Here is a 13,455-nt window from a genome sequence, read left to right on the forward strand (position 1 = left end):
CTGTACTCTTGGTTATTTCCGAATAGTTATTGGGAGGATAAAAGAGTATGGATGGTGGACTCATGCATTGCATTGCATACACGATATTCTTCGATATTGATTCTAAATTCCCGAGTTTTATACTTCATTCATCGTTATTATATGCTTGTATGATCACATGATATATTTGTACTCGTGTGTTGTCTTGGGGTATTATTCCGTGTAATTCCACGACGTCGATGACAAGTTTTTCATAGATGTTTTACTCCCTCTCTTTTCTTCTAGTGTATTTGTATGCATGTTCACATGAAGTGTTGAGGGTAATCGACACACTTAAACAAGTCCTTGCGACCTGGAGCTGGATTGGGTAAGCAATGGCTCAGTTCTGCATCTTCCATCTTACTAAGCAGTTTGGGAGGCATCATTCACTTTGCCCGACTGAAGACCTACAACCGCCGGACTTTCTGTATCGGGCTCGAGGCGTACCAGAAGTTGTTAGGACAACAGGATTCTCATCACGAGGATCATCGCCAAGAGAAACAGACGCAGTCATGCCAAGGGGGTACACCCCGGACCCCTCGATGGATTGGGGAGCGGATGAAGTGGAGGAGGAGGAAGACAACTACGACTGTGTAGAGCTTATCTGCATAGAAGATTCAGTTGAGGTCATTGAGATCTCTTCTGACTCGGAGGTGGAGAAAGACTCTAGCGAGGCTTCCAGTGCACCTCCGCTTTAGGAGGTTTCTCTTTTGTTTTGTTGTGATATGAACCTGTGCGAGGTAATTTTTGTAATGCCAATGTCCCGACATTATTTTCTTTGTATTTTCAGTTTTTTTGTGGCGATGATTAGATTTCGTCTGTAAACAATTCTGATTTATAAGAAGGAAAATGAGATTAAATTATATGTAGGGAGGAGTGAAAGGGTTTATAAGAAGGAAAGACCCATGCAACTAATGCCTTAAGGTTTTGGTTCAAGACGTGGTGTCTCACTTGTGACTCTTCACATGACTCACCGGTTATCATGCTCTCATTCACATGGCTTTGGCCCCATATAACAAATCCATCTGAAGCTACCTTAGCACCAGGAATAATTTTAATCACATTCTTTTGAATCAACCTGGAATCAATCTCTTGTTCACCTATGGCATTTCCTTCATCGTCCAGCGTCAACAAGATAGCCGTGTCAGGGGTCAAGTTTATGAGCTTGGCAATTGCATTCGATGTTTTTCCCTTGGCCAAAACTTCAAGATACTTCCCTAACAAAATAAATGAAATAAGCATCGCACTAGTCTCAAAGAAATCAGTATCCTTGAATTCTTTAGAGGTGGCAGCTCTCAGCGCAGTATATACTGAATACAAGTATGCTGCATTTGTTCCCAAGGCAATCAAAACATCCATGTTAGCAAGATCCACGGCGTAAAGCTTTGTAGGCACCAGAGTAAAACCTCCTTCCGATAATGAACTGCACGGGTGTGGCAAGCACCCATCTTGAAACTTCTCCCACTGTAAGCATATTCACAACTTTGGTATCAAGTCCTTGCTTAATTCCAGGGATATACATAAAAACCATAGAGGTAAAAAACACAGGAATAGTAAACACTAAACTCCATAAGAAGGATCTATAGTATTGCTTAATTTCCTCTCTTCTATAACTATTTCTTTCTCTTCCTTCTTGAGGAAATATTTTTGCCTTGAAACACCTTGACCCCGTTTCCTGAATCACATTAATGAAATTCCTTGGTCCTGTCATGTCTGGTTTATAAGAAATAGATACTTTGTTCAACTTAGGAGACATTTCTACATGTTGGACCCCAGGGAGTGCCTCAAGAGAGTTTTCAATGAGTCTCATGGAACGATCCGTCCTCACACCATCGACTTGAAGCTCAATCTTACTCATGTCTTCACTAGTACTTATAAGTATAGCTTCAAATCGGGTGTCTTGTACTGCTTGTAAGATTTGATTGTAGCTAACAACACTAGGATTGTAGTGAACTTGTGCTTCTTCTGTTGCTAAAGCCACTTCAGCCTTCACCGCACCTTCTATTGCCTGAAGAGCAGATTCAACAGTGGATGAACATGAGGTGCATGTCATTCCTTTGATGCGTATGTGACATACCCGAATACTTCTCTCATTGCATTCATCTCTCAGTAATGTTGCTTCAAATCCACCATCTTCAATCGCCTCTCCAATGCTCTCCTCCTAAAAACATCATCAAGAGACACAAGTACAACTACAAATCAGTAAATTATTCTACCATCAAATGAAACAAACAATACATGCATATAGATAATTGTGTGCATGTATATAGTTATATTGTAAATACTTAACAAGAAATTAAGAGAGAGAAGTACAACTACAACTCTACAAAATATGTTATGCGTTCCATCCTAGTTCCCGGACAGGTCACGAACCGACCAACTCATAAGGTCATGGCTAAATATCGAGCAGATAAGATTTGACTCATGCAGTTGTCGATCACGCCCGGGTGGCCGACTTAACTGAGGAAAGGATGACAATGACAAGGAGACATTGCCTTGTCAATAGTTGTTGAGCCACAGACCCCTCTGTTGTTACTGGACTGTCAGCCGCCTAAACACTTAATACGCCACCTGAACTACTCTATGCCATGCGGTGAGGGCAGACCTAGTACACGGCTACGACAATAGAGGAGACCCCCTCATAATAAAGTAAACACTTAATATTCTCACTTATACTCTTGCATCCTTATATTATCTCCACATATCTTCTTCACTCTCATACTGACTTGAGTGTCAGAGTACCTTTCTAGGTACCCAACAAGGCGGTTCAAGGGCAGCTCTTACCCGTATTCAACAAGACATATTAACTTTCCAGCCCGACCTCTATGGTACAGAAGAACAATATGTAATATATATAAATATATTATATACTTACGTTAACAAAGGAGGGGTAGAAGAGGACTTGGGCTCGGTTATTAAGAACATCAACAAGGGCTTCACGAATCCCAGGAAGGCGTTTAATGGCTTTCTCAACAGATGCAGCACATGCAGAGCAAGTCATTCCAATAACAGAGAAAAGTGCCTTAGCCTCTGAACCTTCCATCATAATCATCATCATGCTGCTGCTGCTACTACCTTCTCTTTTCATACCCTTTGGGTACCTTGGCATAGATGGGTAGTGAGGTCTTGGGGACAAGTGTCCCCATACCTCATTTCTAAGACATGCTAACGATAGAAACTTGTTAACCATGCCTTACAACAATAACAAGCTTTTTGTATTACCACATCTTACTCCCATTTTATACCTTTTAATCATGGCTAATCCACGTCACCGACATTCCATATGTTCCTGCCAATAACTTTTTCAAGTAATGTAAAATCATATTTTATGTTTTAAAATTTTTTCTTTTTAATTAAATGTCACTCTTTTATTAGATTGGCAAGAAAATGGAACAAAAATAGGGACATATGATCTTGTCCCAAGTGACGAAATTACCAGAGTAAGCAAGGAGTTGAAATTGATGGATTAAAATTTTAAAATTTTGTTGTTTTTTTGTTTATTATCCTTAATGTTGGACATCATATTCCCAAGTCCTATGCTCAGAACAAGTATTTGACTCTAGTTCTCTTTTATTTTTTTACAAACATCCATGGTTTGAAAATAAATTTTTACCACTTTCTCTTATATAACAAAATTATTTTATTATTATCTTTCACTGTTTTTAATCTATGTATATGCCTATCAACAATGTAATGATTTAATAGTGCCTTAACTAAACGTTACATGATTTAATTTCTGGGAGTGACACTTTCTTTAGAGGTAGTTATGCATCTCAAAAAAAACATTAGTTAGTTACCTAAATAGTAAGGGTAAACATTTGGTAGGGACGAGGGTCATCTGTCCCAATACATTTATGTCCTCATGTAACTAGCTAATAAAACTTCATACAAGAATGTCAAAATATTAATATATATTATTATAATATATTTTTATTTAAGTTAAATTTTTAATTAGACGGGGACACCGAATGGGACGGGAATGGGACAGGTGATCCCCGTCCCATTTGGTAGTGCCAAAAAAATCTATATACACACCTCAATAAAATATATTATAATACAGAAAAATAATTGTTAAGGGTTCGATTCCTATAAGCGACACTTGTTAAGAGAGACAGTCATACAATCATAAACAACATCAGAGAATTTAAAGGACATGTGAGGCAGATGCCCCTCTGAATTCTTTTTTTTTTAAATTTATTAATACATTATTTTTTACATTTTTATTTAAATAATACGTTTTCTATCCCACGAAGTGTGTCGTTCTATGTATTATTTGTTATGTTACCAGAAAAATATTTAATTATTAAACTTGTAAATTATAGAATATATTTTTCTACCCAATTATAATAAGTGACATTCAGAGTAATGTAATTTTTGAAACAACGAACGTACTCTATTTACCTACACCCAAATAACGTCTCTTTATGGAGATATTGATTGCAGCTCATATACTTCTTTAATTTATAGTTTGATAAATAAATGTAGTGTAATTTGTATGATTATTCTAAAAATTATACATAATGAACCAAATTGTCTTGCATATACAGATGTTAATGTTGCTTATAATAATATGATTTCATTTGAGTTTCGAAAGATTTTACGATGAAAGAAATTATATATGTATTGATAATAAATTTCATAATGATGTTTATAATTCATTTAATATTTGCAATATATGTATTTTTGTCCAAAAATTTTGTCATATGAATTTCAATTAGCAAGAAAATATTATTTTGAGATATCACTTTCAACATTTTATTCTTGGTGTGGTCAGTCATTCAAGTTAATTTGAAAAATTCTTAACCATATATCATTAGTCATATATTGTTTTATCAAGTTATTTATCTTATTTGAACTATTAAGTTGCAACTATGACAAAAATATCATTTCTAGCAATAAAGACAACCAAACAAAGTTACGTAATAAGATAGAAGATGAATTTTTTGCTGACAACATAGTGATTTATATTGAAAAAGAAGTAGCTAAATTTTTTACCTCTAATCCAATCATGTATGTTTTTTATATTTTTGTTACACAATTAATTTTAGTTATACATTATGATTAAAATTTGTTACCCCTTCTAAAATTTAGATCAAGATCCACTACAACTCCTGAAGGATTAGTTTCTTATCCAACAGTTTGAGAGGTACTATTCCTACTACCAAGAAAAAGTTTAATAAAACATAACTTGAAATTGAATTGAGTGGTTTTGCATTCTTTTTAATCAAACTATTCATCAACCTTATTATAAGGATAAATGACTAATCCTATCACTACTTAACAATTGTTTTCATAAACATTCAAACTTAGGCATAATAAAAAGAGGATAATGTATCGTGTGAGGAGATAATTTATCACCTTACATCAGTTAGTCAATGATACATAGCTACTTTTTACTTATTTTTAAAATAAAATAAAAAATAAACTATCATAAGTGTCAATTAATAAGTGGGTGTGAGAAGATAATTTGTCTCCTTATACATGACATATTTTATTCCCTAATAAAAATACTAACGTTTTGGCATCCAATTACCATTGGGTCAGCTTGTTGGTGTTTTGTTGTTTTCTGTTGAACTACTTTTTTTATATATTCTCAAATGTCACTAGTTATTAATTTTTATGATTATTTTTTCATTTAATATTAACCTAGGTAGAGTCCTTATCGCCCATTGCAATGTTTAGTGTGACCTCAGTATACTTATCAAAATAAGGTGAATGCGTGCAATGTTTTTAGATATAATCTTTGTCTAGATACATTAGTTTTAGGTGTGCACAATTTCCGGCAAAACTTTAAAAATTAAAAATTGAGTTGAACTCTTCAAACTCAATTAAAAATAATGTCTACAACGACAAGCAACAAATTCATGAATTATGGGACGAGTATTTTAGGTGGGATAATCTTTTATTATATATAAGAAAAAAAGTCATTCACCATTTTCAATCATCATTAATTCTTCAAAAAAAATAATTGAAATGAAAGGTGGATAATACATTGACTATATAAAGCTTTATTAGATGCTTAGATTGTTCATAAGGTCAAAAATTCGATTCCTAAAATCAACACTTTTACATATTGATTTGGTTCCTTAATAAAATGATACTCTTGATTATTCTAAAAAAAAAGATGGATGCATGTTGATTGCTTGTGTTTACGTGATGGAAACACATGCAATACTTGTTACTTGTGTTGTTTGTATCATCAAAACAAAATGCAGAAACAGACAAACAGTGTGTGTAAAACCAGTCTATAAATGTCAACAGATTTTCTGGACTTCACTCTCTGCATGGAGAATAACATGTCATAAGTAATTTTTTTGGGTGCTAGACGATGGAAATTATGTATCTTTAATTGTTAGTAGGTAAGAAATTGTTTTTTTAAACCATTAATAACATGACTGAGTTTTATTGAAGGGTTGAGAAGAATAGATGAGACTGATAATTAAAGTTTAAAGGTTAATTTGAGTGAAAAAAATGATTAAAGTGTGTATTTGAGGGGGGAAATAGTTAATTTGAGTAAAAAATATAGTCACTAAAAACTATTTTTTCTTCTCCATTACGCTTAGAACTTTAATTATTTATCAAATTGGTTCTTATATAAAGATAATGTTGAATTAATATTAATGAAATATCCTAACTCTTGTATTTTATTTTATATTTGGCTCTTAGATTAATATTATTTTATTATATATACATATTAATATTACTATATTAATTACTTCTAATTCTGAAATTTACTCATCTTTATCTTATCAAACATTTTTGTTTGATGAGAGTTCTTGTGAAGGTCAATATTGGCTAACCTATAATATTACATTGTTGTTATTGTGAGTTTGATGCTTATAATGATTTCTTTATTGACATATTAATAATTTAGTAATTTATTTATACAAGAATCAATTTTACTAACTGATAAAGTTTAGAAAATAATTAACAAGAAAAAATAGTTCATAATAATATCTTACAAAAAAAAATCATACAATTTAGAAGTTCTTTATACTTTTTTTTCCTAGTAAACACTCACAAAAAATGCATTTTAAGTGTTATTAATGGTACATCACATCATTCACATTGCATGCTTTGTGACTAATGACAGTGATTAATAAAAAACATTAAAATTTATGAAATTTTAAATTTATTTTATGTTTCTTAGACCAATCAGCATATATCATAATAATAAGATAGGTTTCAACTATGACATTTCGCTCTAGATGATCATGATAGGCTATTAGTTTCACATAAAAATGAAAAGAAGAAATGGACTGAAGAGTAAGCAACATCATCATGATTCACCAACTAGTATCGACGTATCTTGAATATACAAATAATCGTAACATATTGTTCATGCTTATAAATAAACATTGATATTTAGAAACAATCTATACCAAAATTCCAGAATTATATCGTATAAACTATTCTACCGTTAATCCTAAAGTGAAATGTCTCCCAAGATCTTAGGATAATAAAGGAGTCAAAAATTCGATTTACGTGAACAATACTTATTAGGAGGAACAAAATAATATAGTTCCTTATCCCAAAAAATGAAGAAATACCTTTGATAGTATAAGAAAAATCCTAAAATCATCACACGTAAATTATTGCATTAATTAAAAGAACTAAGATAATATAAAATAAAGAGTAAATTACACCGATCCTTTGAATTTTAATAAAATTACATACAATGTTCATTTCTTTTTTTTTGTATCTATACAAACTACTCTTATTTATATACATAATGACCACCATGGAGGAAATATAAGTTTAATCTTGTAAATAAAAAATATGTGATGAATTGAATTAAGTTGAACAAATTATAATATATTCGACAGAACCAGAAGCGCCCCTTGTTTCAAAGAGGGGAGGGCGGGTTATTCACATTTCATTTGATGGTCAGAGGCAAATTGAAAGCTAAGCAGTGGTAATTCGACGGATTCCCCCGGGGAAAAAAAGAGATGTCTCCTACGTTACCCGTACTATGTGGAAGTAGCGACGTAATTTCATAGAGTCATTCGGTCTGAATGCTACATGAAGAACATAAGCCAGATGAAGGAACGGGAAAAGAGAAATCTAAATAATATTAAAGTTAATATATTTTCATTATTTGTAGTTGGTTATAAAATAAACCGATATTTATAATGAGATATTATTTAAATTACTCTTATGCTATTTTGTAATTAACCAAAAAATAAATAAAAAACATTAATTCTTGGACTATTTCAATGCCCATTGCCCCAGATATATTAGTTTATTTTGTTATTGGCCTAATAATAAGTTGATGTGGATAAGTTTATTTCAATGCTGCTAAGTTAACTTGGATTAGTTTTCTTATCAGCCAAGAATTTTAAACTAACAATTTTAAATAAGTGAAAAAATAGAACTCATATATATTTAGCTCTTTCTATCTAAGCAACAAAAATACGGATACATTAATATTTTTAAATGTTGATATGTTGTTCCTGTAATACTGTATGACAAGTGTATGTACTATCATTACGAGCTAATCAGAAACTTCCACACCTTTCTGATTATTAAAATATTTCACATGTGCTAAGAGTTCTTTATTATTTTAAAGATAGGTTTTAGAATTAGTTTCTGAGACTAAAAACAATAATACTTCATAGTTATCTTATAAATATATTTCATGACTTTAAAATTATTTATTTTCTTTCATTTGTTTTCCTTTCAAAATGCAAGTCACAAACACATTTCGGACATAATATTATACCTATTACATATTATTTATAAAGTAAGGATATAATTTCAGATTTGGCTACTCAGCTATAAATTCTTATTATTTATGATAATAAAAATTAGTTAAACTCAAATATGAATTAATGAGTAAGATAATAAGCATCAAAGTAATTATTAACAAGATATAAATAAATTTAAATAAAATAAAATAAACTAAATCTAGATCAAATAATATTCTAATCAATCCAAACATTATCTAACATGAAAATAAAAACAAAACAATTAACAATGGAAAAGAATAATACGTGGAATTATAAAATAGAATGTACGTGGATACATTGGCTAGAAGAAAATTAGATTATTTTGCAACAGACCCTCCCATTAATTTCTGCCCCAAGTTCTATTCTTGAACCACTATCTTGGTCTACTTAAAGTTCCACCTCTCATGGTCCAAAAAACAAGGATCTTACCTTAGTTATTTTCTCTCAATACTAGTAATTCAATCTATTGCTCCCATTGTCCTTTCAATATTGTATTATTCTCTTTGCTCCCCTCCCTTTCTTTTCATACACATTTTGCTGGGCGCTTCTTCCTCATTGCTGGCACAATGGTATGTTTTCTTTTGTGTGTCTTTGTTTCTTATTATGGCATGGTAATGTTCTAGTTAATCATATAATAGGTGTTGTTTTGTTAATTATCTTGAAGACAATGATTGTTCTTGCTTTTAGACATTTGTGGAAAAATTAGACAACCTATCTTTGAATGCCAACATGTTCCAAATGAGCATTGATGATTAACAATCCCCCAGACAAAGGAAATGCTAAATGTTTAGGAATGGGATTAGTTGTCCCATTTTTTATGTTCTATTATGTCTCAATTTAATAGAAAGTTGTCATATACTAGATAAGAAAAATTCAAAAAAATATAAAATAACAATTTTATATTATTTGGTGGGATATAATTGATTTGAAACATAAGACCAAAAAATTTGAGAACAAAGACTCAATATTTAAGTGTTAAGGCCTAAAATATTGAATTAATAGAAGTTAGGATCCTCAAATACATCATAAACAATGTGAAACACAAAGATGTGATACTTTTATCATTTTATAATTATATGACACTTTTATCCTTAAGTACTAGTATAAAACAAGAATTTGTCTCTAGAATCCCGATTCAATTAATAGTGGGTCAACTTCTTCCCATAAGTGAATTGATTGCTCTTAAACTTATTGAACTTGGTTGAACTCCCCACAGCATGCACCATATCTTTAACCTTGTGAAAACTCGGGGATAATATATTTCTTACAATTATTCTACGGCTATTATATATAAAACTAGGGTTTCTCATGAGTACTCTAGAATAATTGTCAAAATCTTCCATATAAGGTGACTATGTGGATTCATATTTAAGTGCATTGCTACCTAAGGATGGATGCAGAAAACATAAGTGGAAGGGGCTAAATTTAAAAAAAATATAACAAATATTTCTTATAAAAAAGTATTACATATAAAACACCCAATAATTAACCCATGTTATTCAGACCTTCTTTTTTCTAATGTATTTATTCTTAATCTTATTTTATTGGGTTGTTCTTCCAATTCAATACATCATTATTATCTCCATGCATTCCCAAGTCATATATCTAGACAAAGTAGAGCTCTCATTCTATGAAACTTATCTGCTTTTTATGTTGAATTAACCTTCAAAATCAAAGTGTTCATTCTAGAACTTTCCCTAGCTGGTACAATAAAATTACTTAATTTCATCATGAAAGTGCATAGCATTCATGACACAACCGTTTGCCATTTCATGACATGAAATTTTGGGTCAGGCAAATGCAGCGTCCGGAATGGCTGTGCATGATGATTGCAAACTGAGGTTTCAGGATCTTAAATCAAAGAGGAGCTACCGTTTCATTTTGTTCAAAATTGAACAACAACAAGTTGTGGTAGATAAGTTAGGAGAGCCTACAGAAAGTTATGATGACTTTATGGCCAGTTTTCCAGCTGATGAGTGTCGTTATGCTGTCTATGATTTTGATTTCACAACTGAAGAGAATTGCCAGAAAAGCAAGATCTACTTCGTTGCATGGTACCTTATATACATGATAAATTGTTTTGGCCAAGGTTTTTTACAATATGGTTAATGAATGAAGCATTACTTTATATATGATTAAGATAGTATTACAATTAAGTCCAATCTAAGCTTTTGAAACATAGTTTAAAACATGTTATCCGTTAGAAATCTTGAAATTTACATCAATCTCATTGATTGAAAGTGAAACCAAAGAGGACTTCTTTATATAAAGGAAAAAGAAAATTTGTAAACCAAATAACTAATCAAAACAGTTACAAACATAACAAACTAACTACTAATTTCCTAATCACCTGATCATTTTCTAAAATATCTTTAATGTTCACCTCAAAGTTCATGAATAAATATTTATAACTCTCAGCTTGGAATTTTATATCTCCAAACATAAACCTTTAATATACCTTCACCTAAGAGCTCTTAACCTCATAGAGATAGTTCATGCCAGAATTTATGTACATTATGCAAATTATTATGTCATTTGGAAGAATTGTTTAACTAGTTTGTCACTATATATGATGATATACCAGGTCACCAGATACCTCAAGGGTGAGGATGAAGATGGTGTATGCAAGTTCCAAAGATAGATTCAAGAGAGAATTAGATGGCATCCAAGTTGAACTGCAAGCAACTGATCCAAGTGAGATGAGCTTGGACATTGTGAAAACAAGAGCTCTCTAATTAATCAAGCTTCTCATTTTGGTATTAGTTCTCCTTCATAGTTATTTGGTAACCATCATTTTCTTATTGCCTATTACAGCTTGGGTTCCACAAAGGCTAATCCAAAATGGCATGTTCTGTCATAAAAATGATTCTTCCTTAAACTCAATCTAGTTCAGTTTTGTAATGATTCTGGATTGAAGTCATTGAACCAATGTGTAGAGAGGTTCAAGATTTAGTAGCATGAGTCTATTATAGATTTGTTCTCTTTTCTAAGTTGCCAATCTGACCACTTGGTTTTTCACTTAAGGGTGGATTTTGTGCAACAACAGCTACTGAAAGAAAGAAACTGATACATGTGTCTCTTCATTTTTTTATTGTCTCCATTATAAAACAAACATTTGAGAAATATCCATCACACCACTTTTTTTATCACCCCATTTTTCACATCTACATTGTAACCTCAAAAGACTTTTGATGTCTCAATTTGGAATAAATCTCCATGGATGTCACTTTTTGGTATTAGTTCTCATTCATAGTTTTTTGATAACCACCATTTTCTTATTGCCTTTTACAGCTTGGGTTCCACAAAGGCTAATCCAAAATGACATGTTCTGTCATAAAAATCATTGAACCAATGTGTAGAGAGGTTCAAGATTTAGTAGCATGAGTCTATTATAGATTTGTTATCTTTTCTAGTCTTTTCCAAGTTGCCAATCTGACCACTTGGTTTTTCACTTAAGTGTAGATTTTGTGCAACTGCAGATACTGAAAGAAAGAAACTGATACATGTCTAATCTCTCTTCATTTTATTATTGACTCTATTGTAAAACAAATATTTGGGAAATCTTCATCGCACTTTTTTTATCACACCACTTTTCACATCAACATTGTAACCTCAAAAGACTTTTGTTGTCTCAATTTGGAATAAATCTCGAGGATGTCACTACAATAAACTCAGTTCATTATACATTTCATACAATAAATTGTTTATTTGTAAATTTTCTTATAAAACTTGATTATGAAAACATTTTTATCTATTATGTATTTAAATAATATATCCTTAAAATTATTAATGCATTTTATAAAAAAATAAAATATAATTTTTACAATTTAATATGTTTTTGTTTCCCTTTGTGTTGTATGTGTGTATCATCGAGGGAATAGTGATGATATAAGTTATTTTGAGATGTATTTGTACGTTTAAGATGCCAACTAAGAGGAGGTGAATTAGTTGTTGGAAGAATATGACTAATTTTTCTGCTATGTTATCAAAGTTTATGTGCAGTGGATTATTTATGCAGAATTCAATCAAGTAAAACAAAAGTAAATGACAAGAATAAGTAGAAGAAGAGTACACATAGGGTTTTTATACTGGTTCGTCTTCTTGCCCATCAAAGGTTACATCCAGTACTCTTGTCACACAAGAGATTTTTCTACTAAATAATTTGATTGCAATTATAATTTCTCTCTCTAATACTTTTGTACCTTACACACTCACAACTTATCTACCATTGAAAATTCCATTCTCAAGTGAACCATTTCCCCTTCTCAACACACCTTTGTGATGAAAAGTTTACAACCAAGATGAAGAATGTAATAATGGTAGGATTGCCTTTATAAGTTTTGACAATTCTATAACTTGCAATCCTTAATCTTCTGAAAGTTTAGAACAAATGCACTTTGGAAGCAACTTCAGAAAATCTGAAAGTTTAGGAACAAAGTTGCTAACAAAATGTGCAGAATTTTGTTTACTAAGTTATGAAAGTTTTTGTATAATTGTGTAAATCTTGTGTTTTCCTATGTTATGAATTTGGATGTCTCAATGCCTTTAAATAGGCTTCCCCTTATCTTGTATACTCCCCCTTTATTTTATTGTATCTGCCTGAAAAGATTTTACAGAAAAATAAAACTCTAACTTTTCTCTCCCTTTTGACTTCATCAAAAAGAAGAAAATCTAGTTTTGTCCATCACAATATACAGATATATATATA

General features: G+C 31.4%; 1 protein-coding gene and 1 pseudogene across 1 annotated transcript; one reads left to right on the top strand and one right to left on the bottom strand.

The window, feature by feature from the left end:
- Positions 1-3,208, bottom strand: part of LOC109339127 — a 15,497-nt pseudogene extending 12,289 nt beyond the window's left edge.
- A 789-nt stretch (positions 3,209-3,997) lies between these two features.
- Positions 3,998-11,720, top strand: LOC109339129 (actin-depolymerizing factor 7-like). The gene is made up of 4 exons (XM_019576525.1): positions 3,998-4,006; positions 9,182-9,316; positions 10,542-10,801; positions 11,332-11,720. The coding sequence occupies exons 1-4, from the start codon at positions 3,998-4,000 to the stop codon at positions 11,480-11,482; spliced, it is 555 nt and encodes a 184-aa protein (XP_019432070.1). The 3' UTR covers positions 11,483-11,720.
- The last annotated feature ends 1,735 nt before the right edge of the window (positions 11,721-13,455 follow it).

The sequence above is a fragment of the Lupinus angustifolius genome, unplaced genomic scaffold, assembly GCF_001865875.1.
Source record: "Lupinus angustifolius cultivar Tanjil unplaced genomic scaffold, LupAngTanjil_v1.0 Scaffold_58_33, whole genome shotgun sequence".
NCBI classification, from domain to species: Eukaryota; Viridiplantae; Streptophyta; class Magnoliopsida; order Fabales; family Fabaceae; genus Lupinus; species Lupinus angustifolius.

Coding starts and splice junctions, on each gene's coding strand:
- LOC109339129 (XM_019576525.1), top strand. Junction 9,317..10,541: donor TCCTCATTGCTGGCACAATG/GTATGTTTTCTT, acceptor ATTTTGGGTCAG/GCAAATGCAGCGTCCGGAAT. Junction 10,802..11,331: donor AAGATCTACTTCGTTGCATG/GTACCTTATATA, acceptor ATGATATACCAG/GTCACCAGATACCTCAAGGG.